The sequence below is a fragment of the Lolium rigidum genome, chromosome 7 (genome assembly GCF_022539505.1).
Source record: "Lolium rigidum isolate FL_2022 chromosome 7, APGP_CSIRO_Lrig_0.1, whole genome shotgun sequence".
NCBI lineage: Eukaryota > Viridiplantae > Streptophyta > Magnoliopsida > Poales > Poaceae > Lolium > Lolium rigidum.
Window position 1 is genome coordinate 313,890,498 of NC_061514.1, and position 27,105 is coordinate 313,917,602.

General features: G+C 43.9%; 4 protein-coding genes and 1 long non-coding RNA gene across 5 annotated transcripts; 2 read left to right on the top strand and 3 right to left on the bottom strand.

Annotated features, from left to right (window-relative positions):
* Positions 1-479: 479 nt before the first annotated feature.
* LOC124673174 lies at positions 480-8,223 on the bottom strand (the record flags this gene model as incomplete). Its single annotated transcript, XM_047209300.1, is given in 17 exon segments — positions 480-607; positions 688-911; positions 991-1,279; positions 1,379-1,506; positions 2,289-2,361; positions 2,462-2,560; positions 2,640-2,843; positions 2,932-3,267; positions 3,802-4,252; positions 4,576-4,651; positions 5,155-5,258; positions 5,367-5,458; positions 6,577-6,630; positions 7,024-7,108; positions 7,466-7,617; positions 7,800-7,968; positions 8,099-8,223. Coding segments are annotated over 17 exon segments (2,789 nt in total), but the record flags the coding sequence as incomplete, so codon positions are not given.
* A 21-nt stretch (positions 8,224-8,244) lies between these two features.
* LOC124673175 (increased DNA methylation 1-like) lies at positions 8,245-10,804 on the top strand. The gene is made up of 5 exons (XM_047209301.1): positions 8,245-9,442; positions 9,596-9,908; positions 9,996-10,082; positions 10,196-10,295; positions 10,407-10,804. Exons 1-5 carry the CDS (start codon positions 8,245-8,247, stop codon positions 10,602-10,604), a joined length of 1,896 nt encoding a protein of 631 aa, XP_047065257.1. The 3' UTR covers positions 10,605-10,804.
* A 1,255-nt stretch (positions 10,805-12,059) lies between these two features.
* LOC124676355 lies at positions 12,060-13,284 on the bottom strand. Its single transcript, XM_047212433.1, has one exon. It carries the CDS (start codon positions 13,282-13,284, stop codon positions 12,175-12,177), a length of 1,110 nt encoding a protein of 369 aa, XP_047068389.1. The 3' UTR covers positions 12,060-12,174.
* Positions 13,285-18,711: 5,427 nt separating this feature from the next.
* Positions 18,712-20,961, top strand: LOC124676356 (probable 3-beta-hydroxysteroid-Delta(8),Delta(7)-isomerase). Its single transcript, XM_047212434.1, has 4 exons — positions 18,712-18,847; positions 19,084-19,230; positions 19,367-19,475; positions 20,703-20,961. The coding sequence occupies exons 1-4, from the start codon at positions 18,712-18,714 to the stop codon at positions 20,959-20,961; spliced, it is 651 nt and encodes a 216-aa protein (XP_047068390.1).
* A 3,588-nt stretch (positions 20,962-24,549) lies between these two features.
* On the bottom strand, positions 24,550-25,416 carry LOC124676357. The gene is made up of 3 exons (XR_006993583.1): positions 25,017-25,416; positions 24,833-24,901; positions 24,550-24,746 (listed from the first exon to the last, which is right to left on the bottom strand). It is a non-coding gene; the product is annotated as an uncharacterized LOC124676357 (long non-coding RNA).
* Positions 25,417-27,105: the final 1,689 nt, after the last annotated feature.

Consider the following 27,105-nt stretch of genomic DNA (forward strand, 5'->3'; position numbering starts at 1 on the left):
AGCGGTAGAGCAGCAGTGAGCTGCTGGAATGCCGGGGAGAGGTGCTGATGTGCCGGAGAAAGGCATATGAGGGAGCGGCGGCCGGGCGCACGGAGGAGATGAGCAGCGGCGAGTAGCAAAAAGAGCGGAGCACACACACGGCGAAGCAGAGATGGAGAGAGCCGCATGCGACACGAGGAAAGAGAGACCGGCTGATGCATCAGCCGGCTGCACAATAGAGTTTTCCTATATTAGCCAAGGTGGAGAACAGAATTAAGAATGACGAGTACAGAGCTGGATATCCTTCATTATTGGCGATCAAGAAACAAAGAAGTCAATGGAAACTTGTAGTAAGAACAAATAAGAGGGAACCATATTCCACCAGCATACTTTAACATTAGGTATCATATAAATTAATCCAAAATTCTAATATGTGGCAACACATTCCTAGAGAAACTTCTAGCATGACAATGAAAAAACATGAAAAAAATCGTAGCTACCTCAATTCTATGATCCCTGTCTGATAAGCTAATATCAGTCCACAAGCTTTATCATCCTTATTCTTGAAAATGGCTGACCAGCAGCAGTGTTTTGCGAGCTTTATTTTATCTAGATGCTTGTTGCTTCCCTGATGAGAAAAGAACATCACCAGTAAGCTTTAGAGTTTTAAAGTTTCTAAAAGGTACTTCACATATGCCAAGTATGCACCTGAATCAATGATGTCAGAGAAAATAAAAGCGCTTCATCCTCAAAGCAGACCAAAAGAAGAGAATTTGAATCACCGCTGTGTGAATGTTGAGAAGCCTTTTTCTGGTTAGTTTCGGCTCCTTGTGCTTGTTTTTGGTCAAGATCCTTTTGTTCTTTTCCTGTCTGACTTTGAGGCGGGGATTTGTCTCCTGATGATTGTGATTGCTCCTCATCTGAAGCTACATCTAGACACAAAACATAGGAAAATTACACATTGATCTAAGGGGGATTAGAAGTTAGCATAGTGGAATAGTATTCACTTGCCTATGACATACATCGAAACTGCAGACAATTGCTTCTGATCTAACAGATGTGAATTTATTACCAGACCGCTAGTGCTGTCAATTACAGTAAGACGTGCATCCTTAGTTAAGGAAAGTAGAACATCTGTGGAATTTTTTCCACTTTTAGCAATCTCTTTCTGGGACTGGTCCACTTCTGCAGCAGATGAAACAACACCATAGATGCTTAGTGAGACCACAGGAGAATTTGTTCCTGATGCGCAATCCACACAGAACATCATTGACAGTTGACTTGCATCAAACATGCCCACCTTCAAGAAGACAAGACAGAACATAATAATTAGCTAATAGCACCTGGTTATTACAAGTTTCAAATAAATAGTGAAACTCCAGAGACAAGGAAAGTATACCTGACCATTTTGATATCCTACTGCAAGGACCTCGCCTGAACCTGTAAATCTGAGGGATCGCACAGGGGAATTTGATGCCATAAAGGCAACATGACAATGGAATCCTCTCCCATGATGAACAGCATGAACTGAAAGAAAATCACCGAAATGAAGGATAAGGAAAATGAAATGAACCACATACCCTTTAGAAGAAAGTTTATAAATACCTGGTGAGATTCTCCACCAATGAAAAGTGAAAACAAACATGAGCATGCCCTATTTTACGGAAGATTTGTATGTGTAACAAAAGCAAGCCAAATTGATAGACTTGTCTTAATAAGGATCTGGCAGCAAAATGTGCACATGGGAACTATAACCTTGCACAAAAAACAGCACTTGGAAAAAATGTCCTTTCATGGGATGGCACTGGTACATCTTATCTTCCTATTATCAGGGTTCTAGGTGAACCCAATGATGAAAAGTAAAACAGGTAGCACCAAGCACAAAAATACCAGAATACCAGCTAAGTTACTCTCACATAATGGTCTATACTATCATTACAATGATTTAGCACTCAAAAGGTTTCTTTTCTCTGCATATAGCCTGGGTGGGAGCATGGGACCGATGAGATTGTTTCCTGCCTATAGACAAGCAGCATCTGTGCCTCACTGCCTCACAAGTGCATTGCCATCGCTCAGACTGACTACCAAGAAAGAGTGGAAATGAAAGCAAACTGGAAGCCTAGAAGGGCACATCATGTCATCATGCAAACCCCTTCCATGATCCATCATTCTATTGAGCAATTTCACTGTCTCATATTTTAACTGACCTAATTTTTAATACATACCAAATGATGGAGAAGAAACAAAAGAAAAGGAAGAGAAAATGCAAATATAGTTTTTTCAAATTTATTACTTCATGCAATGTTTACCTTCCTGTTTAGATTCACTCACGAAGTGAAAGCTAGAATCCCCAGTATGCTCATGAAGTTTATACATGCGCACCTGCAATATAAAAAAAATATAAGAGACTAGGAGAGTATTGAATATGCTGTGACAACCAACAACTTGGACTGACCCATAAATTTTATCAGTAGGAACTAACCAGACCACTTGTTGTGCCAACAGCGAAAGTCAAGGTTAATGAACAAAACGCCAGCGATGATACAGAAGCATTTGCTCCATCCAAAATAATATCAGACACCTGTGGTAAAGATAGCTTTAGTCTTGTCGTGTTGATCAAGTAGTGATCGGTCAACAAATAAGAGCACATCAGAAGTGACCTTTGCATCCAATACAAACATTGGCACCAGAATGGGAAAAGTTGCATCCCATATTCTCACAGAACCATCTTGATAGCCTGCAACATATATTCTTTCAACCGCATGATCTTCCTTCAGTGACATTTCACTAGGAACCCCACCAGTCAAAGGCCATTTCATATTCCCTGATATCGGAGGTGCGACACTTTGCCTCGCACAAAATTTCTACAAATAACAGATGAAATGTGATCAGATAAAGTCACACTTAAGTCTAGTTACAGTACAATATCCAGAATCCACGCAAAAGCTGTACCTTCAGTGAAATACTTGGATGCCCTGTTCCAGTTAGTGAATACAGATCCGTGACGGTTATGTTGGGATCAATTGTAGGAACTGCAACTGGAAATTTCCGAGCCTCAGGCTGAGCATATACCTCTTCTGATTTCCGTCCAGAAAATAGAGCACTACCATCATAGAAATTCAATTGTCCAGGATTCGTCAATACAAAAAGTGCAGAAGCTCGTATTTTATCTGGAACCCCAGTATCTGGAATAAGAATCATATCAGCAAAGGATCCATCAAGTTTGAGGTCCCCACGCGACGCGCATCTTACTAACTCTAATCCATTAGATGATTCCAGGCTAAGAACCTACAAAAAAAAAATACAATTTTATTCATTGAACAAGGTAAAGTTTTCCATAGTCTAACGCTGAAAAACAATACAACACATTTGATTTTCTAAGTAACTTTCTTTGCCAGATATATAATATGCATATATTTGTGGAGAAAAAGCTAGATATATAGTTGCTCCCATTTGACAAAAGATATCTAGTGAATTGGTTAGGTTACGAAAATGATTGCCTCTGGGGCATACACTCATATCCATTTTTGTTATCACGGGAAATTATCCTGGATGGGCATGTTTGTTCTTCTAACTGGTGTGCACCATGTAGCCATGCAAATTAGTTTTGTGGCTCTCCACATTTCAAGTAACCAGATGGCCCAAATTTGAGTTCACACAATACTTCTTATTGAGTTCCAGTTAATTGATTTTTCGCAAGTTTTTAAAGGAGCAAAAAACTATACTTGAGTTCGCCTTCAATGCAACAGTTGCACCATGCCTAGAAAATGAAGTGAAATGCGATAACATAATGAGAATGAAACAAAAAAAGAAGTAACAAACCGTCAGAACTTCTTCAGACCCCATATCATCACCACCGTATACAAAAAGATGACCGCCTTTAGTAGTATCTTTTGCTGACCCGGCAGACCAGTGCAAGACAATAACAGGAAGCCTACGACTTCCAGAAGCCAGCTGCAGCTTGACAACATTGGATGAAACATCAGTTTGCTTTCCTTGTCTAGAGGATACTGTCATATCCCATAGAAGTATGTCTCCGGTTATATAGCCAACAGCCACAGTTGAACCCCCTCTTGATGCCCAACAAAGTGAGCAAATTTCTCTCTCTTCTTCAGTCTCATCAACATTATCTATTTGATGTTCACTAACATCTGTTTGAGCGCCACTGACTTGACCTTTCATGTGTAAGTCCCCATAGCCGCGAACAGCAATTGCACGGTCCTCCGATATGTCCCAAAGAACTAACAATCCTCTCTCAAATGCAATTAGCACCCTGAAGTATATAAAAAGGTTCACGTGCCTCATATTGGCAAACTGAACTGATGATAACTTGTGTCTTCCATATCAGAGGAATTTGATAATAATAAAAAAACGCTACAGTTCGTCTTTCTAATTTTCTGTTTCAAACATTGATTATTCCAGCTTTTTTTAACAAATATAGATAACTGAGTATATAGTCTCGCTGTAGTTGTTCGTGTTTTGCGTTTTTGACCATCCTACTATAACATAATATCAGCACGCATACTAGTGAAAAAACCTTATATAGTTAGCTGCCAATGAAAAAAATCTAGGAGTTATATTTCACAAAGAATTTACCTCGTGCCCAAGGTGTCCGGTTGAGGCAATATTCCAACGATAGGTTGAGTATCAAGCAAGGAAACACCAGCTGCTTCTGTTCAGAAATTAAACCAGTGAATTTCATATTTAAGCCTCTAAGCAGTATTATAAGATAAGCAAACACTATGTTGAGTTAGTTCACTGAAACACTTGCAAATTCAGATGGGAAAGGTGACAGTAACTGATATGTTGGACAAGATGGGCTCAACTGGAGTGTCTAAGATAAAAACTATTTGTAATCCAAATAAAAGAGCAGTGCAAAATTACCAGTAAACAGAAACAACATTGTTCAAGCCCGCTAAAAATGTTTGGACTTCATATTACTCATGTAATTTACTTAATACTCATGTGGTTGTGCAAGGTATCTAATATTTATGTGGAAGATTCAAACTTCAGAGTAACAGATTATGATTTTATTTCCTCAGAGTGGTGTTTTGTTCACAATTATGACTTCAAATTACTATAATATGAACATGAACTTTGATACATAAACAGAAGCAAATGGAACTTTGGTAGTCAACGCCTGCCGAGGAAGACATGTAAAAACAGGGTTTATACCACTTAAGGAATGTATAGTAACATTGTAAGGCATCCTTAGAAGCTTCCCATCATCTACATCATACTTCAGAACAGAAAGCAGGCCATTTTCATCTCCAAGGTACCTTGAATGTGATGGAAAAAAATTAAGGTATAAAGAAGATTAGTAACTACTCCAAAGTCCAAACAGCTATTAAATTAAAACTGTGAGACAACTCATATACATAGCTCACATAAAAAAGGTCTCCTCTATGACTGCAAATGCAGTTATGTTGACGTCCCACTGGGAAAAATGAAATAGTTGTCTGAATTCGAGATTCCATACCTACAGGAGTAAAAGAACAGATAGTTTATATGCAAACTTCTAAAACAAGATAGAGTAAACCATACTGTATGGAAAAATCATAAAGTTTTAAGGTCATGATCATGTTATTTAGTCAAAGGTACAGGCAAAATGTCCAATTTGTTGCTGGCACCAGTAGTAATTATCATGAAGGGCGGGCCTGGTGCAGCGGTAGAGCCTCACCGCCTGTGACCGAGAGGTCCCAGGTTCGAGCCGCGGTCTCCTCACATTGCACTTTGTGAGGGTAAGGCTTGCCACTAACACCTTCCCCAGACCCCGCACAGTGCGGGATCTCTCAGTACTGGGTACGTCCTTTTACCAGTAGTAACTATCATCAACAGATTTTTCTTAAGGTGAATATTAATTTGTACAACAAAAGGATAAGTAGATTTGTGAACTAATCCCAACCAACCAAAAGAGAGATGGCTTGGCATGCATGTAAGCTTGAGCCTTCATGCTAGGCGACAGTCAACACTCTTCTTCAACTGAAACCCAAGGATTAAACGAAGTCTGCATATGGGAATTTAAGAAATACTAGCAAATATAATTGTTTGTGCACAGGCTGAGGACTTAACAAAAAAAAAAACTGTATCGCATGCGCTTCTTCAGCACCATAAATAGGTATTTCCTTCATAATAAAGTTAGCACAACTAGATCTCCTCTCAAATCAACAAGGAGCGGTGCTTAAGCCGTTCTCTTTCCATTCTATTTCAGAATTCGGATTGCCAATTATCTGTAATATCTTTAATGAGTAAATACTCTCCAAGAATTACCATTGGTATCTATCTAATTGTACTTTAGGCACTAGACAAAAAGAGGGCACAAGTACCTGAGGTAACACAAACAATTTCCCCAATTCAAATATGCATCATGTATTCTGACATGCTAATGTGTGCCTAGAATCTTCACGGGTTGTATTAAAACAGTATAATGTGGAAAATTGGTGTGTGAATCAATCAGTGACCATAAATGCGTTGGACTCCTTATTTCTACATATAGCAGTAGTAGTCATCTCCAAAGTAAAAGGATTCTGAATAAAAAGCAAATGGAAGAAAAATAAAAGAAAACCGAATACAACAAAGTAGCTCTCAATGCTATACCTGGATTTCATTCTCGTTAGAAACTGCAACCAGTAGTCCCTGGTTTTGTATAAACTGCAACAGATAACAATTCATTAGTCTTTTTCCCATCTAGCAATCAGGTTCCAAGGAAAATTAGCTATAGTTACTTAGTCTGACAGGCAAAAGTAGTTTATTCTGGAAATTGCATACAGTGGCTTCAGAGAATTATATGCAAATATTCACATAGTAGGAAGTCCAAGGATTGGACAGCCTAGAGTTTCAGTCTAACATAACATCGACTTCAGTAGTAAAGAAGATCGCCACTTCATCAATCCAAAATAAAAAAAACGAACCCAATATTTTTACCATTGAGTCTATTGTTCTACATGTGCAAGGTGAAGTAGAGAATAATTGGCATGGTAAGGCCAATCACACAGATGCATCTTGGTAGAAGAAAAGGTTCAATCATTCGATGAAGTGCCAAACCTGCAAATACTTGTATGGCACACTCTTTGGCGATATGAGGAGGCCTTCGATGTTATCACCTCCAAAGATTTTTATCCTGCCATCCCTGCAGTTTAAAGTGAAGTCGCCATAAATTCACCAAGAGATGAACATAGCATGGACACAGAAGAGCGCTAGTCAATTCTGGAGATGTAGTCAATGGCCTTTTTGGTTATGTGATGTTAAGTTGAGCAATTTTCCGAATCAAACAGGTTTCAGGCTAACAGTATAACGCGAGATGGAACACTGTAAATAACATATTCCCCTGCTTACGTGAATGCTATGTTATGCGGTAAGAAATTTGTTCTTACTCTCAGACCCAGAGAGTAACAAAATTTGAGCTTACAGCCAAAATGTAGTTCGTGCCAGCGGCTTATTTTACAGCGGAGCGCATCGCAGCAGAGTGAGTTTGAAAATTACTCACAGCGTCCCGACGGCGAGGAGCCGCTGCACTGGATCAAACCCCATGACCGAGGCGGCGTAGGGGACCCCGTAGTGAAGCGCGATCTGCGCGTCCAGCTGGGCCACCTCTCCTGCTCCTCCTGCTCCCCCTCCTGGTCCTCCTCCATTCCTTCGCTGCAGCAACATAGAAAGAAGCAGAATCAGCACCACACCCGCAGCACATAGCAGAGGAAAGCCCCAGCGAAGACGGCTTGATCCGGCTGTACGGGGACGAGTCCCCTCGGTTCCTCCCAAATCTGAGCTAGTTCCGCCCGAAACACGACTCGATCAGACGGGATAGGGAGAGGGGACGGGACCTGCTGCAGCACCTTCTTCAAGAGGCGCTTCCTGAACATCGGCGACGATCTGCTTGGCTTCGGTTTGGGCGGCGCCGGCGACGACTGGACTGGTTCGCCGCAGCGGCAGGTGAGGAGAAGACGAAAACAGGCGACGGCGACTATGGATGGAAAGCGGGTAGAGAGAGTACTGGATACCAAAACAGAATGGAGGCCCAACGACACAACAAGTTGGGCTCAAATGGGCCCATGTCGTGCAGCCGAAATAAACCGAGTCCGACTCGCCTTCGCTCAACAAAAAAAAAAGGTGGCCTGCTGACCTGGCTCTTCCTGAGTCCGTGACCCACTCGAATTCCCGCGGGAAGCAAATCTCCAAACTGTCGGCCGAGTTGTCTATATCTTCTCCCCATCGCCGGAGCATAGCAAGAAGAAGAAGAGGACCCATCTCGTCTCGTCTCATCTGATCATGGCCATCGAGGAGTACATCGGGTACATGTCGCGCGGCGGCCGGGGACCCGGAGGCGACGAGCTGCGGCGGAAGGCAAAGGAGCACCTCCTGTCGTCCGGGTGGACCTTCCACATGAAGCGCAAGTACGACGGCCGCCAGGAGCTCCGCTACATGGCGCCGCACGGCGCGTCCTACATCTCCCTCATCGTCGCCTGCAAGAAGTACCAGCAGTTCAGCTGCAGCAGCACGGGCCGCCGCCCGCCTCGGCCGAACCGTTCCGGCAAGGGCGCCGCGGCTTCTCCAGTGAAATCTACCGGGAAGAAGAGGGGCAGGGCGGTGAATGGAGGGGGCAAGGAGGCTGACCTTAACGCCGGCAGCGACGAGGAGTGCTCTACAGCAGCAGCCGGCGGCCCGCCGTCCGCCCCGAGGACCAAGAAGAGGAGGAGGGTGTCCGCGCTCTACGCCGGCGACGCGCTCAGGAAATCCGCCGCAGCCAAGAAGAAGAAGGCGTCCGCGTCGGCATCTCCGGCGGCGTCGCGCGTGCTGCAGCCGAGGCCGAAAGACGGCGGCAAGACCCAGGTGGCGGCGGCTGCGCTGGTGCCGTCAGTGTGCCAGCCGAGCCGCGCGAGGACGATCCTCGCGGTGCTCGTGGAGAAGAACATCCTACGGCCGGCGGCCAAGCTGTCCTACAGGCGCACGACGCGCGGGCCTGCGGTCAAGCAAGGCACGGTAACCGGCGACGGGCACATCCGGTGCCTGTGCGGCTGCGGCCGCACAGCGTTCACCGTGGCGGAGTTCGCGGCGCACGCCAACGGAGCCGCCACTGCCGAGCGGGCGTCAGCTCGCTTATTCGTCGGCGACCGCAGGTCGCTGTCGCAGTGCCTGGTCCAGCTCATGCGCGCCGACGGCAGGAAGAACAGAGGCTCGCCGGCGCCGTCGCCGTCGCCGGGCGCGAGGGTGAAGCGGAAATGCACAGCTGAGCAGGAGGATGGTGACGGGGTGTGCTCCGTCTGCGCCGACGGCGGCGAGATGCTGCTCTGCGACTGCTGCCCGTCGGCGTTCCACCACGGCTGCGTCGGCCTGGATGCCACCCCGCAGGGGGAATGGTTCTGCCCGCCCTGCAGGTGCGCCATTTGCGACTCTGGCGAGTTCGAGCCCGCCCCCGACGAGTTCACCGACAAGACAGTGATCTGCTGCGACCAGTGCGAACGAGAGTGTAAGTACATTCATTCCAGCTCTGACAATCTACCACTACTGCCACTATGAGTCTTAAGTAATAAGTACATTTATTTCATCCCAAATTGTACAAGAACCTACTACTAATACTACTATTATACATGCTTGCTCATCTGCATTAATCTTATCACAGATCACGTCAGCTGCATCAGGAGCAGAGGTGACCAGCTCGAGTGCTGCCCACAAGGGCCATGGCTCTGCAGCCAGGACTGTTCAAACATATTCCGGCGTCTGCAAGGGCTCGTTGGCAGATCGATCCCTACCTCAGTGGAGGGCCTGTCGTTCACACTCTTCAGATCATCCAAGCTCCCCGAGGAGGAGGCCATGGCCGCCGAAGAGCACGGGAAGCTGCGTATGGCGTTCGACGTGCTCCACGAGTGCTTCGTCACCCTCATCGAGCCGCAGACGCAGAGCGACCTCAGCCACGACATCGTCTTCAACAGAGAGTAAGCATTATATATCTCTTTTCCAGCATCTGATCTACTTTCGAGAACAAGAATGGCTCGCTGACAGTCTTGTGGATGGTGGTGCAGATCGTGGCTGAGGCGGCTGAATTTCCGGGGATTCTACGTGGTGGGCATCGAGAAAGGCGGCGAGCTGATAACCGTGGGCACTCTGAGGTACTACTACTCGCACTGCTTGATCACTCTTCTCATGTACTACCTGAATTTCCTTTCTGCCTTGCAAATGTTGAACATCAAAATCATCCTTGCTGTACGTTTTTGCTGTGCAGAGTGTATGGCGACAAGGTTGCAGAGCTGCCGCTTGTTGGGACCCGGTTCGCGCATCGCCGTCAAGGAATGTGCCACCTTCTGATGAACAATCTCGAGAAGGTACGTCTGAAGGCTGTATAGATCTGTGCTCTGCTTGCTTGCTCCAGACATTGTCTTTTCCTGATCAGATCACTGAACTGAGCATAATGTTGGTTATTGGTGTGCTTGCAGTTGCTTGGTGAGTTGGGGGTGGAGAGGCTTGTGCTGCCGGCAGTGCCTGAGCTTCTGCAGACGTGGACGGAATCCTTTGGCTTTCAAGTGATGAGCCAGTCTAACAAGCTAGAGATTGCAGAGCACACCATCCTGTGCTTTCAAGGAACCACAATGTGCCACAAGTTCATCAACAAGGCGGTGGCCCCACGAAGATGAAACATCCTTCTTCCCTGTAGAAATCAAGCAGACAAGTTCAGGGTTGAGATGGCAGTATTGAGATTTCATTGGTCATTCTGCTCATATTTGTGAGGGTAAACTGTATGCACGAGTGGCTGAACATTTGTTTGGTACTGTATGCACGATGATTCCATTGATGATGTAGGATGTTAATAAAAATGGAAAAGTATATTTTGTTTTGTCCCATGACAATTGGAGTAATTTGGAATGGAATGCTGAATTGGAGTAAATTGGTAGCACCGATAAAATTATCTGCTGAAAAACAGAGTACATATGGAGAACAAGGAACCAGACCCCAAAGAAATATAATCTGATATAAAAAAAAAAGATATTCCATCCGGATGATGATGATGATACATAACATCAAGTTGACAAGAAAGAATATAACAAAGGCAATTCATGCTCATAAAAGCTTCATCTACATAGGCTCTGGCGAAAATAGGATGCTGTCGAAAAACAAACGATGCTTCCTGGTCTTCAGTTCCATTTAAATTTTCCATCATACTGAAAGTGGATGATAGAGGAAGGATTTCCACATACCAAAAAATACTACTAAATATACTATTCTTCCATACATGAAATACTTATGTACCTAAAGGAATAGGGATCTTACCACCAGCATGTTCTCTTAATCTCTTAGCACAAATATTTGATCTCGCATACCCAAATATACAAATATATTTTAGGTGGAACTGTAAATCCATCCATCTTTCAGTTGGAGAATGAATTGTCTCAGATGGTGAACAAGGAATACAGAAAGAATGTTGCAACTTGCAAGAGAGGATGCTTCCTGTCTACTGTTTTTTGGAACTAATTTATGAGCAAGTCCATAATAGAGAAGTTACTATTTTTAAATTTATCTGCTATAGCATGCGAATAACTTGACATGACAATGAATACTTTGTCCTTTCTAGCTGTTTTTCTTTACTTGAAGGCAGTTCCAAGAGGAGGGGGCTCCGACGATATTGGAAAGCTTGGGCTGCATCCAATCTAATTCCTTATGCATGAACTTGAAAGGTATTAAGTTAGGTATTATCTTGAGAAAACAGGTTGTCACATAACACATTTATTGCGTTCAACGTATTTGACTATTAGTTAACTATTGCACCTATCAATCGATGCTACCCTGAGAAGAGAGATGATTAGACACTAATTCTGAAATAAGATGTAGACATGCAGATCTTAGACTGCTAGTTGCCAAACAGAGTGATCCTGGCAGTAAGATGCATGTTCTTTTAAGGTTGTTTGTAATTGTTTTTGAACATTTGCTCACTGCAGATCAAGAAGCACGGCCTAAAACTGGAATGCGGATACACTACTCTAGTTGCATTATGGCAGTACATATCTTTTCTAATCCCTGACTATGGTGATACTGCAAGCAACAAAAGTACAACTTTTAGTTCTTGAAACATATGATCACCTCTGGGCTGAGGTTCAAGAAAATTGCGAAGAGAACTAACTTCTTTTTATTTCACTTTATAGTGCCACATACCGTAGCTTACATCCAGATAACTCGGACATGGTTCAAAGAAAACAAGCAAAACACCGCTTACATCCAGAACACCACAGGAGAAGATCCCCCGAGATGCTTAGACACTACATAGGAGTTAGTGTGATGGCGTGTGGTTCTCAGCTCTCCCCTGTGATCATACTTAAGGCCAAACGTGCTCATATGGAGCAGGAAACCATCACGGTCACCAAAGGCGCACCTAAACTCCACTCCCTCACGTAGCACGCACTCGACAAGGCAAAACTTGCCGTCGCCCATGTACGCGAGAGTGGGCCTTGTATGTTGCACTCGCCTCTCCGGGACCTTGAGGAACAACTTCTCCTTGACCATCTTCCAATCCGGCTGCACAGTACTTGCTCTGCTGCGGGAGGCGACTTGACAGGAGCAAATGTACCCATCTCTGTGAAGCCCGACCCATGCGTCAAGCTCGCCGTCGAAGTAGCCTTGGCCTTGGAAAGGCAGCACCCATTCCCCACACCATTTCCACTCACAATGCTCGGTGTCAAAGGAGAAGGTGCCCTTGGGAAGATGCCGATAGTTCCTGTCGTGCGCAGACATGAATATGGTGCGTCCGTCCGGGTGCATCGCGTAGGAGGTAATTTCATCACCCATGGCAAATGGTGGTGGTGAGGGCAAGCTTTTCCAGGACCAAGCCATAGCTGGCCTTGGAGACCACTCATCATCATTCCCAGTGGGTGCCCACGACATGGCCTCGAAGGAGTGCTGCTCGCCGCCATGGCGTGATTTCAATGCATACAAGGTATCACCAGCAGCCACGGAGATGTCAATGCCACCGAGCAGTGGAACAGGTAGGCTTGGGCCGATGGTGAGTCCTGCCGTCTCGGCATCATATACAAGGGTAGGAGTCTGTCCACAGTGCGGGTTGGTGGCGATGAAGATGTTGTTGCCAAAGGCAGTGAAGTTCATGCCGAGATAATGTACTGGCGCCACAAACCGGAGGGCAGCAGGGTCAGGGAACCCGACCTGCAGGTCGGTGCAGGTGTCTTGCAAGGTGTCGGCATCGATCTTGTGGATGCTGAAGCCCTTGTCCCAATCATCCAGCGCCAGATAGAGGTGCTTCTTCGGCACAAGCCGCGGCCTTTTGCCGGTGCGGCCGCCGTTGAGTTGCGATTGATGACGCTTAGACATTGTCTCCAAATCCAATCAATCTGCCGGCCCTCGCTGTGTATCTAAAGAGATTCAATTTCTGATTTTGATTTCGAGAAACGCAACGAAACGATAATGTGAGTGACGGTACAAGAATCGAGATCTAATCTGGCAATGAAGTGCGAGATCTTTGAATCCCTCCCCGTGTTTATAGAGTGGGCATGGGGCTGACTTAGATTGAACTCCGAGAAGGCTTGGTTTGCAGATAGAAAGGGAAGTGCAGGGTACCTGGAATCCGAGTCGAAGAAGACCCTACATGGGGGAACGCAGCTCCCGCTCTTCTTCTTGTCGCAGGCGGCATCGCCTCTCCTTTCTCCGATGCGGGGGCGGTGCTGCCGGCGGAAAACTTCCTACCGTTCAGAAGAGTAGAAAAAAGGAGGAACAGATTGCTATGGCATGCGGTTTTTCTTTTGGAAGTAGTATTAGATATCTTGTTATGGATCTTCTGTTAGATCTTTTTCGTGGATAGTTTCTTGACTTCTGTTAGATATTCATGTCAAATTAAGATCCGTGAAGAAGTTTACAGAGATCTGATAAATAATACCTACTAGTTGAATGCCGTGCGTTGCTACGGTCCTTTCAATTTAGCAAACATGCAAACATAATACTTATGAAAATTCATATAATAATTTAATTGTAAGCTATATACATATGAAAATTCATATAATAAGAAATTTAGTGGCCTGTGCCTGTGAAGTTGTATTTGTGCCCGCAAGCCGTAAATGCTGCCTTCGGCTAGGAGATATGAAGGAACAGTGTCAAGCATGTCAAAATAGTTAGAACTGGTGCGAGAGAATGAAAATCGGTTAATTGCCTCCTTGTCAAAGGCCTGCTATCCTCCACCTGAGAAGCAAGTGACTACTCTAGTTGATGTAATCCTATGAGAAGATGAGTTAGATATACTATTATCACCAGTCAACGGAAAAAATGTATTAGAAGCACGTACTCACCAGTCAACCGAAAAAAGAAGATAGAAGCTAGCTAAAAAAAAAAAAACAAGACCATATGACCTTCATTACTTGGCTCGTTATGTCCAAACAAACATTATTTAAATTTGCAGAATTTGATGGTATTCCATCGAACTAAGATTCTTTTGGTGGTACATACTACATACCGAGTTTCGCCTTCTAATTAAACTTGATCAGCATCCATGTTCAATTAGTTAAATGCCCATGGTTTCATGGAAATCTTGATTAAATAAATCCATTGTGCCCAGGCTGTCAATATTTGTATTTCTTCTTTGCTTTGTGCCTATTACCTTCTAACTATGGTATGTATCTTCACACAAGAGAAGGGATCCCGAGAGCCCTAGAAATCTCAAGTCACCCCTCGGACAACAATGGAAGACAGTAGTCAGGTAGATGGGTCATGAATGTACATTTTTGCCATCATTTGGATCTAATTAAGAGCAGCATACTCTTGTAGGAAAATGACAAAATCAATTTTATCACTATCTAGGATCAGACCAAGCACAAAAATCTAAAGGGAGAAGTGCCGAAAAATTTGATGCCTTACCAAAACACTTTGACGGGGAACTTGCAGTCGAGCATGTACTTGATGGGGATGAAAATATCAACAGGTGGAGACCTTGATGGCAAACTCGCAATTGAGCATGTGGTTAATTGGGGTGATGCTGCACAAACGCGTGCATGATGGAGTCCTTCAACCAGAAGAGCTGCCTCTTCTTGGCCATCCAGCCCGTTCGCTTCGCCACGTGCTAGGACTCAGCGCCGCCGTCCGATGAGGAGCCCATCTTCGCACGCTGGCGAAGGGAACCTTGCAGTCTCCACTCCCTTCCTGGATTGCAAACACACCAATTTACCATTCAATTGATGAGGTAGGATCTAACGCTAGATACTTTTTGACAGAAAGCTGAAGATATTCAAAACCAATCCGAACATTTACCTGATACTGAGTTCCTGAAGGTTGTTAAGGCATTAGAGTAATGACAAAGGATCCCTGCAAACAACAGATCTGAGAGGAAGCATGAGTACAAATCACTTATAGCTGGATGTTATATAAATCTCACTACAATTGTAGACCCTGGATGGCTGCTTGCGCGTGACGGGGCTTGCAACGGCGTCAGTGCTTGTGACGGTAAAGCACACGTCCGTTGGGAACCCCAAGAAAAAGAGATTTAAGGCATGGTTCAGTATGTAAGATGGTCACCTACGGGATCGAGATGCTATCCAGCCAGCGATCGAATCGCTGCGCGCCGCCGCCTGCTGACATCGGTATCGGCCGCCAATTCTCCATATCTGATAGATCAAACGCACCCGCATCTTCAAATATCCATCTCGCCAAGACCACATCCATGAACATCTCCGGTTCTTCGCCTACCCGGCCATGGCGCTCGATCTCCTCTCCGCCCGCTAACACCAGCGTGGCCCACCAATCGTCCATGGCGATCGATCTCCTCTCCTCTCCTCGACAAAGTCAAAGTCTAAGTCACAAGCGCATCCCGCACGCGGTGGCTGGCAATGGACTTGTACTTGTAGACTTGGTTTGGGGCGTCTGCAAAGGTTTGAAAGTTTGGAAAGAAGCGAGCGGAAAGAACACTGCTTATTTCGTTTGTCCCTTGATCTCCTTGTTAATTGTTTGGAGAAGAAGTGGAGTGCATGGATGTTTGAGATCTGTCACGCCACGGATCACTGACGTGGCAAACATCCAGGATCTTGTTTGTGGGTTGGCAATTCATTAAATAACCTGTTTATTGTGGGCGGCCAGCTCGATTCTCCGGCGTAGTTATGGAATGTGCTTCTCTAGGTATTCTCTCCGTGGCATGTAGCCCAAAGGAAAGCCCGTGCTTTACGGTAACTAATGAGCTCCGAAATTGATGTTTCGTTTTGATTCGTTGGACATGATCGACTTGCTTCTCTAGAATTAAATGAAGTATTCCATGCTATACTTGAAAACGTTTTGCTTTAGGCAGGTCCATATGGGCTATGGTTACTAGCTAGCCTCCTTCGTAATATTCTATATTTCGCCAACTAATAAAGTAAATTCGTACTCATTGAGTGGTACAGCAAAAATACTTGACTGTAGATTTTATTTCTTTACTTTAGTGGCACAACAATTCTCTCTACAGCAAAACTGGACCTTGAGCTGCTGATTTTACGAGGTCAATCATATATAAACTAATGCTCGCCGTCATACTCTCCAGCATCACCATTGCAAACGGCTGTTACAGCTGCGAAGAAGTCCACGTACACGTGAAGCAAGCAACCAACCAGCCAGCCTTTGGGAAAGAAGAAGGGTCTTTTATAGGTCTCCCCACGAAACAAACCGTTACAACATCACTTACACCATAGTCTCCGAACCGTCTACACAGGCTAAGACAGCCTAGAAAAATGTGAGGGTCATAGTCTCTGGCCTGGCCAAGTATCTCGGAAGTTCCAGACCAAAACACAACTTAAAAACAACGACAACACAATTCAGGTCGGAGTCTCCCGCCCTAGCAAAGACAGAAATAGATAAAACCAAAACAAACATAACTACATCCGGACTCTGATTTGATGATATTAGGCTCATTTCAAAGCTAGCAACAAGCTCTAAAAGATAATGTAGAGAGTCATCGTAGTCCAGCAAGGGAGGATACAACCAAATCATGGATGGTTTGACCTCTTTATAAAAGACTAACCGGTAAAACCTCCAATATCGAAAATGCAACCAATTTTCCTTTCTCGATGAAGTAGAGTTTGTCATGAGAATAACCAGAAGCTCTAAATCATTATATGGATAGGATCCAAATAACAACCAAGAAAGATGATATCAATGATGCAAGGGTTTGAGCTCTCTCTGAACGATACGATCAAGCTACTAACATGAGAGCCCCTCTTGATAATGTGGCTAACTATCCTATAAACCGGCCAACTAGCACAACGAGACCTGTAAAAAATAAACCCTCTCAAGAACAAAAAAAATCATTGTGCATATTCCACTTGAAGCTAGATGATAAAAATCTTGACGGCTTTAAGATAAAACTCCTTTCTTGATTGTCTTTCTTAGTTAAGTCTTGTGAATTGCTTCCCATTACTCCACTATGGGAAAGCCTCTTCTTCGGCACATCTTCACATAACCATGATCACCATATGAATGAAAAGCTTCAAGAATATGACCTCTTCAAGATGACCCATCTTAAACTTGTACTTCATTTCTTATTTCCTCATTGTGTTGATGTCTTGAAGATACACGTAAGAGCACACTCCTTCTTCTTCTTCAAAACATACTCACAATAGGATCCACTCTCTCATGACCAATCTTTGGATCACTCCTTGAACATCTTGGTCATCACTTGATCTTCTTCACTTTCTTCTTATTTCAACCTTGAGGGCAACATAGGGTCCAAGCATTGTCTATGGACAAATTCTACAAGTAAAACCCAAAGCAAACATTAGTTTATAGGGATTATCATCAATTACCAACACCACACGTGGGGGCTACATGCATTTTCAAAACCGACTACACCCATATCTACCCCTCGACGATGGCGAGGGACGGATTCAGGACAATCGTAAGAAGTGAGGGGTCTCGACGTACCGCTTTTCAGGATGCCGCGGGACATGGGGCTTGCCAGGCCGCAAGAGTAAGATACTCGAGCATGAGGAGCATTGAAGGGGATTGACCTCCTTCGGAGGCCACCAGGTGATGCTGGTAGTGGCCAGAACCGCCACTGCCGGCAAGGGAGGGACAAGTAGGTGGGGCTAGGTCGGAGGAGATGGGGTGCCTCGGTGTCGATATGATATTTTTTGCTTCTGTTTACACTAGGTTATGCAGTGGTTAATTTATATTCCTAGGCGCCACCCATGTGATAGAAATCCCTGAAATTTGTTTGAAATAGTAAATTTAGCAGCTCATGGAAATTATTACGCCCACATGTCATAACTTGTCATGTTAGTTTAACAATTTATCTTATCAGCCAAATAAAGAATATGACCCTGATATTTGTTTTCACTATAATAATTTGTTTGCCTCTACATCATATCATAGTATAAAAGGTGTGGAGTATGAAGATGCAAGCAGGATCCCGCCAAAATCCACTTGTAGTTCCATTTACTCGAGACCTTAGTGGAGTATGTTTTTACATCGTAAGGGGTGAATTGTTGTCAAAGATCATGATCACGAGTGAAAATCATAAGTCAAAGCCTCAAATGAGAGTACGTATACAAGATGATTTTTTGATGAAAGATACAACCTGATGACTGCTAGTAGTAAGTTTTCAAAGGAGGGAAATAATGTGTGCATTGTCGCTGATCCTGATGTTTTTCGTTTAAATTAATCAGATGATCCTGACATGCACATGCCCTGATGCCCATCTCTGTTACAAAATTCGTCCTTTGCCAGGCACGACGACGATCCCATCCATAGAGTTCAGTTTGTTCACTACTAGCTCAAGCTCCAGCAGAGGCAATGGCTGCCCATCCTTACTCGCCGGCAAGCCTGGACCTCCCGGGCTACGTGCCGCAGCGCCTCTCCCAGCTCGAGATCGTCGGGCCCTACCTCGGCACCTCCCTCTTTGTTGTCCTCGCCGTCTGGCTCCTCTCCGGTAAACACCTCCCGAATCCCGACCCGCATTGGCGGACCCAACATCCCTGGAGCCTGGGCACTTGCCCGGGCTCCCGGCCGGACGCACAGCTTAATTTTATGGCAATTAGAGCGAAAATTAGCATGATTAGCATATGATTTTATAGTTTGCCCAGGCTTCGAAAACTTCTTGGGTCCACCCATGCCGACTCGGCCCTACATCTCATCGGGTCATCAGCTCACGCCTTTGGTTCGCAGGGAGATGCGGCAGACTGTCGAAGGTCGACAAGCTGCTCATGTGCTGGTGGGCGTTCACCGGACTGACCCACCTCGTCGTCGAGGGGTCCTTCGTCTTCACCCCTGATTTCTTCTCCAAAGAGAACCCAAGTTACTTCGACGAAGCCAGTAAGTTCATCTCCATGCTCGCCTCCCATTTCCCCTCCCAACAACATCACTGTTTTCATTGCCCAATTAGTTCAGCGCAGAGTCCAGATGGAGTGTTTGATGTCCTCGCGGAACCCGTTTCTTTCGTGTTGCGCAGTGAAGGAGTACAGTAAGGGTGACTCCAGGTACGTTGGGAGGGACACCGCCACCGTCACCCTCGAAGCCATCACGGTTCTGTTGGAAGGCCCTGGATCGCTGCTTGCAGTGTACGTCTCCTCGTCTTCTTTACGATCTCTGCTTGCGTAGCAGTAGTACTAATATGTGGACTGCACTTTCAGTCTTTCTGACTTTGTGTCCGTGGGGTCAAGTTATTGTTCTGTAGCTAGTACTTTGTTGGTGATTCTGCCATCGTCCTAAGCCTCAATCATAGTATTTCTGAAATTTAATACTGAACATGGCACTTCAAAATTTTGTGGGGACAAGTTATTGTTGGCTAGTTAGCCTCTGTTAGTGAAGGTCATTCAAACCACAGTTATGCAAGAGTCTTAAGACATCTGCATCACTCAGATTTCAGACTTGATTATAAACACCTTTCTTTTACGAAGATGTGAGGCCCTGATCTCCATGACAAATCATCCTTGGGCCACCCTTCGAATTAAGATTTGATGTCGACTAACTAATGGAAGCAGTACATAATCTGATGTGACCTCCGACCAATAGATGCTTGGACAGAGCATATGCTTATGCTCAAATCCGCAAGTAGCGTGGCACTCCTGTATTAAACCTAGTGCTGTGCTTACATGATAGGAGGCAGGAAAGATAATGTGATGCCCGCAAATTACAGAATTCATGAACACATGGAGGCTGTTTTCATGTGCTTCCCTTGTCGGTACTTTTGATGGCCCTAGAATAAACAACCATCTTGATGATTTCAGTACTCTACTGAATCTAGACAAGATATTACAGTCATACACAAATAATATATTCTAACAGAAATCAGGTGTGATTAGTCCCAATAGTGCTTATAAAATTCGTGCATATAACCTGTAAGGTCCATCAACTTAGTGTTGCTATTAATTTTCAAAACATTAATATTTGTATGATTCTACAGATTGATGTTCTTCTCAGTCGGTATTTATGGTTGTACAAAACTACACTAGCTAGATGCTTGATGGTTACATGCATAATTGCATAAACAAACAATTCGGTACCTTCAATGTCTTTAGTTTGTCCCAAATATAAACGATTCAACCACAAAGAATAGCAAGACAAGGCAGTGGCACTATTTCTAGTGAACTTGTTCCAAAGGCATGCTTACATTTTGATGTGAACAAATTACAAATGGCAAGGCTTACTTTCTTCTTGTCGAAGGAAAGCCCATAACGAAGCTGATACAAAAAGATAGTTTGTATGAAATGTTCATCGACAACTGTTGTAATTTTGTGATTTGGATTTTAATGATATTGCTCTTACCACAAACTTCCTGCTTGCAGCTATGCTATTGCATCCCGGAAGTCCTATAGCCATATCCTCCAGTTCACCGTGTGTCTGGGTCAGCTCTATGGATGCATTGTGTACTTTGCTACCGCCTATTTGGATGGCTTCAACTTCTGGGCCAGTCCCTTCTACTTCTGGGCATACTTTGTTGGAGCGAACAGTTCGTGGGTTGTGATACCGTTGCTTATCGCCAGAAGGAGCTGGAAAAAGATCTGCACTGCGATTCATCAAACGGAGAAGGTGAAGACTAAGTAGTGCTATCAATAGACTGGGGTTTGGCTGCAAACCAGGACACACCGCGCCACTTTGCTCACGACATTAAATTTGGTCTGTTTTTTCTACGGCATACGACTCCTTGCGTTTTAGTTTGGTAATTTATGATGGCACGTTAAACACCAAGAAAACTGAGACTGGAGAGCAAAAAAATATATTTTTCTGGGGATAAAACTTAATCATTTTCATTTTTTCCATCATCCGAATTCCTTATACTGTATGCTGCTAAATTCGAATCTCAAAAAAGAATCTGCCATAGCGCACTTGTTTTAAGTAGTACTCTCTCTGATCAATAATAATTGAGTATCATCTAGACGCTTACCAGTTTATAGTATGGTTCAAAGTTTGTAGATATATCTTTCACTGTGGGTAGCGTCAACTTTACCTTCTTTGGCACCTTTCTATATGACTGATACACCTTTCTATGGTTTATTCTCGAAAAAAAAAGTATGATTCAAAGTTTGTAGATATATCCTGATCGTGCTGATTATTAACTAAAATGCACCTAGCCCACCAGATAAGAGACCAGTGGCATATATGTGTTACTCGAGCTAGCTAGTGCTAGTGAAGAGTTGTTTGACAATGTATAGAGAGTTGATTAAGAGGCTACTACAAATATTCTTACATGGATGGAACCAAAACAATAAAATCAGCTAAACCCTCCCTGTCGTCAACGCTAGTGACCGAGTTGCAGAACATCCATCATCTAAAATTAGTTTCATGCAAGGAGTTTGTGCCCGTAGAAAAGAAAGCTAAAATTAGCTAAGCCATACATTCGACCACCCAAATTTAGTTTCATGCAAGGAGTTTGAGGGGGCACAGAAAATAAGCTGAAATTAGACAAGCAAGACTCTGAAAACAAGCTAAACTTAGCTAAGGCAGATATTCGACCACTCGTTGGTTTAATGCCACATACATATGATTGGCCAGCCGTCGCTGTGCCTGCCGCAATGCATGCAGACCTATATGTAGTGTTTGTACGCTCCGGCGCATGCTCGCCCGCTCATATATATGGATGGATGGAGCAACTTTCCAGCTACCGTCCTTGTCCTCCATAGTGCCATCTCCGTTATCGTTGGAGTGACCACAACATCAAAGTGGCGTGTGCTGACACACTGAGAGCCTCGTCTCGGGGTAAGATGGCGTGAACACACGCCTCCTTGATGTTGTCGTTGCTTTTCCACCGATGAAAAGGATCAAGTGCTTCAAAAATATCAAAAGCGCATAAAGGTGACACATGAGCTGGCAATCCAGTACTTGCCAGGGACCCATCCGTCGACACAAATTAGGGTTATTTGCAATGTGCTTCCCCATGCAATTCAGTGGTTTTTTACGGCATTCCCGTATTGCGGTGATTTGTTTTTGTAGTGACTGCCCCAAATGTGTTGGTTTTATGCAATTATCTCGAAATACTGACATGTATGAGTTGCCCGTGGCATATAAAATGCAGCTATAGCTTCATCCTGTAGGAAATCGATTAGCCAAGACAAGTCCTTAATTTGAGGAGGTATCCTTCCTTTGGCGAAGGTGTCAGGTGTGGAAGTTCAAATGTTTTTCATCTCGCTGGCCACATTACCGGACCAAACGTCACTGCCTATCCTCATACATTGGTCGCTAGTAAGTAGTAACTCGTTCGTTATGTATGGTTTGTGTGTGGATCCTCCTAGCTGATGCCTGCACTGTAAACAATATTTCCATTGATCAGTAAACCCGGCACTCTAGCGTGCTTTCTTTCCTCCCGAGCCTTCATGCGTGAATACGACGACAAGACTTGTAATGTGGGCTGCCGGCGGCCAAGGTGGGCTGCAGCCAATGAGTGGCGTGTGGCTGCAGCGGCAGAGAATTCATCGCTGACAGCTTAAACTAACAGACTCTGGCTGTACATTTCTTTGGTACTAGTGCATGCATGATGTAGGATGTCAATGAAAAAGAAATAGTCATGGGGCGGAAAAGTGGAGTTTTCTGGATGTCAATGAAAAAGAAACAGTCATTTCCATGTCACGTCCCACAACAAAAGGTTGTAGTACATTAGATGGATGCAACAATACTGGAAACCTTAGGTTCTACCAACAAATACTAGAAACATACTACAAAGTTGTACCAAGTTTTTTTTACTAAATCCCCGACATTTAGTATGGAACGGAGGGAGTAGTGCATTACATAAAAAGTACATTTTACAATCTTGAACTCTTTCCGAAGTTCACTTTACAAAGTTCAACTCCTAACCTTTTTCTTTAATTGAAAGCTATAGGGGAGGTCCTGATAGTATTTCTTTTATTAAAAGATGCGGATTATAGAGGGGTAATTGCAGTAGAAGGGGAAGGAGGAAATGTCCAAAGCAGCAAGGGGAGAGAGCAACTATACAGACTATAACGGAGGGAGTAAGCATATCCAGTCAGGATCTAAAAGGAATTGCAAGATCCTCCTCGATTCTGAAGGAAATAAGAAAAGATCCCTTTTGAATGGAAAAGACCAAGATGCTATAAGCTAGGGTTCATATTTTCTAAACTGTTTATTTTAACCCCAAAATGTCAAGTTTGCTCACTTGACTTATTAGTCGAAAAAAGATGAATGACTTTTTCATACCAACAATCCAAACATATACTATTTTTTTTGTTACATGAATACTAATACTATCACAAGGAATATGGATTTTTCCTAACGGCGTGTTCTGTTAATCCGTAACCTGAAAATCCTGATCTCTTGTATGGAGGCCTATTGATGTCAATAGTTGAGATGTACAAATACGCGTGTGTACAAACATGAGAAAATGTCATGTACATGGTGTAATATGAGTCATACAGTGACATTCAACTGTGTTATCTATAGTTGGTTTCAAACTGATTAACTCAACAGAGATGCATACAGTTTGTGCCCTATTTTGGTTCATTTGGAACATAACCATTTCAATTTTCTCTAAGAAATTGGTAGCACTGATCAAATATCTGCTTATAGAATCTGATGCTGTTACTATTCTTCTTTGAGAAAAAATGGATCTTAACAAAACTGGGCTTTACTAAGTAGGTTTGTAACTATTACTGCATTTGTCCGTGCATAGAAAATTCCATAATCCTAATACCAAATTATAATTTCTTCCAAAAGCAAATGTGCCTCTGCCAATTGGTGTACACAAATAATTGCTCAGGCTCCATAAAATTGCCAAGAGAAGCAGGCCTTTTCTTTCTTTATAGTGCCACATATCACAATTTACATTACTGGAACATAGTTTGCATAAAACATGTCAAACAGGTTTACATCCAGAACACTACTGGAGAAAACGATTGGAGATGCTTAGACACTACATAGGAGTTGGTGTGGTGGCGCGTGGTTTGCAGTAGTCCCTTACGATCATACTTAAGGCCAAATGTGCTCATCTGAAGCACACAACCATCACGGTCACCAAAGGCGTGCTTAAACTCCACTCCCTCGCGTAGCAAAAACTCCACAAGGCAAAAGTTGTTGTTGCCCATGTACGCGAGAGTGGCCTTTGCCGATTTCAGTTGCCTCTCCGGGACCTTGAAGAACAACTTCTCCCTGACCATCTTCCACTCCGGGACCTTGGAAAAGGTAAGCATGCGGTGACTAAATAAACGACTAGCACAAGATCACCAATCCCAATAATCACTCCCAAAACTAATATTTGCATTGAACCAACTGACAGCAAATACAATATATGCAGCAGCCAGCAGGTGCAATGGTGTAAGCTACATGCACACTCAAACATGTAGCTGGGGAAGCAGGTGAGGCACGACCACCACCGGCAGCTCCTGCAACCCAAACTGAAGGACGTTATCCACACATCAAGGAAATCGAACCACAGTGGATCAAACCGAACAGGAAATTGGCATCTCACCTTGCGGATCACGTGCTACTACTATTTTTGGAGGCGCTCCAGGCTGCCCATGTCGGCCATGGCGATACCCTGGACACACAAAGAAGGTCGAATCAGATCACATCCTAGTACCAAATCTCGCCCTAACAGTCGAATCAGGTGCTCTACCAAAGCAAGGAGGGAGAGGGAATCTAGAAGCTGCTACCTTTGAAGCTGACGCCTACAAGCCCCTGGAACGGTGGCGTCTCCGGGATGAGCAGGTCGACCTCCTAGTCGCCGGTGCCCCATGGCTGCGTGCAGCACCGCGTCATGCTCCCTCGCCCACGCGCATGACACAGACCAGCATGATTGACGGAGACGCGCGGCGTCACTGAAACAACACACGCGGCATCGGCGAGCGGGCCAGTCACGCCGCCATGGCTTCCTGTATCATCTGGGAGGAGGGGCGGTGGGGGAAGCCACCGGCGGCTTGTCGACCTGGTGCAGAGGGGAAATAATATACATCATTGACAATACTGATAAAGTACTAACTGAGAATTACATTAGACATGCAGCAATAACTTAGCTTCCTGTAGATGCACTCTATATTTAGGCAGTTGACTAGTTGATCATGTCAGTTCAGTTCCAGTAATGCAAACTAGGACGGTTCATGGAGAAAAATTCAGTAATTTAAACAAGTACAGTTCCAATAATGAAACAAGCAGTAAATCATTGCTAAATTCAAACAACTCCAGATAATTGCTTGTACGTAAATCATGCACTTAGCAAGAGTAAAACTAATTTGTTTGCAAATAAAAAAGAAATGATTTGCTTGTAACTGCAGTTCCAGAACCTCATGCTAGCATGAAAACCAAATGGTACTTTGAAGAAATAATTACAAGCATTGACAGTATTGATAAAGCACTAACTGAGAATTACAATAGACATGCACCAATAATTTAGCTTCCTGTAGATGCACTCTATATTTCAGCAGTTAACTACTTGATAAAGGCAGTTTCAGTTCAAGCGATGCAAACTAGTTTGGTTCATTTAGAAAACTTCAGTAATTTAAACAAGTGCAGTTCCAGTAATGAAAGTAGCAGTAAATCATTGGTAAATTCAAACAACTCCAGATCATTGCTTGTAAGTAAATCATGCACTGAGTATGAGTAGAACTAATTTGTTTGCAAGTAAAAAAGAAATGATTTGCTTGTAAGTGCAGTTCCAGAACCTCATGCTATCAGGAAAACCAAATGGTGCTACTCTACATATTGACAAGCCTACTTAGGTGTATTGTTAAACCAAGATAAACATGCTAGCAGTTGCAGGGAATCCAGAGTTACATCTATTCTTTCATTTTGCAGCGACTTAATTATCATCGTTTGATGGTTTGAAAACAACACTGAGATCAGTAGCTTGGTAACGACAAATTCTATATAAGTTTGAAAATCATCGGAGAAGAATCATTGCTTTCACTTAATAATCAGAAGCATATCGTATTGCTGTGGAAAGGCAGGCCAGTTGCTAGCTCTTGGAAGATAGACAAGAAACTAAACTCCGGCATGGCGCTCTCTCTTGGCGACAATGGCCATTACCTCCTTAGCCCCTGAATCCAAAGAAACAACTTTATAAAAAAAAAACAAAATACAACTATTAAGCCTAAATTTGCAACTTACATTCCGAAGTTTTAGAAAACAGTTAGTTTGCCAAACTCGGACAAGAAGCATGCACATGTAATCTAATTAAAGGGGACTCAAAATATGAAACTGTATCATGTAGTTAATTTTTCCTAGAATCCCCATTAATTAGTGTGCACGTTTCATTTACATCTCTTACAACTAGTAGCATTCCAAAGCAGGAACACTGAAGTTCCAGTCTTCCGGACACTAATGATCAAAGGGATCATCTAATCCAAGAGTCCCTAGCTAGTGTTCCTAATAAAATTGGAGAGCATCTCTGTATGTACGCTCCTCGAGGTGGAGAGCTAACAAGAAAGAAACCGGAGCTCATTGATGGACCAAAGAACATATTATTATTAAGAAGAAAAAAGAGTATCAAGATGAACAAATAACCCCAAAACAGGTGAATTACACAGAAGCTAGTATAGATCACGAGGTAGCACTCGTTCTGGAGGCGCTCCATGCTGCCCCTGCCGGCCACGGCGATTCCTTGTGCGAGCACAAAGAAACACGATTCAGACCATGTATACTAGTACGAAATCTGGTCGTCGAAGAAGCTGCTGTGCTACCGAAGCAAGGACGGAGAGGGGATCAAGAAGGTGCTGCTACCTTTTGAAGCCGACGCCGACAATCCGC

Coding starts and splice junctions, on each gene's coding strand:
- LOC124673175 (XM_047209301.1), top strand. CDS start 8,245: ATGGCCATCGAGGAGTACATCGGGTACATGTCGCGCGGCGGCCGGGGA. Junction 9,443..9,595: donor CGACCAGTGCGAACGAGAGT/GTAAGTACATTC, acceptor ATCTTATCACAG/ATCACGTCAGCTGCATCAGG. Junction 10,083..10,195: donor ATAACCGTGGGCACTCTGAG/GTACTACTACTC, acceptor TTTGCTGTGCAG/AGTGTATGGCGACAAGGTTG.
- LOC124676355 (XM_047212433.1), bottom strand. CDS start 13,284: ATGTCTAAGCGTCATCAATCGCAACTCAACGGCGGCCGCACCGGCAAA.
- LOC124676356 (XM_047212434.1), top strand. CDS start 18,712: ATGGCTGCCCATCCTTACTCGCCGGCAAGCCTGGACCTCCCGGGCTAC. Junction 18,848..19,083: donor CGCCGTCTGGCTCCTCTCCG/GTAAACACCTCC, acceptor TTTGGTTCGCAG/GGAGATGCGGCAGACTGTCG. Junction 19,476..20,702: donor CCTGGATCGCTGCTTGCAGT/GTACGTCTCCTC, acceptor TCCTGCTTGCAG/CTATGCTATTGCATCCCGGA.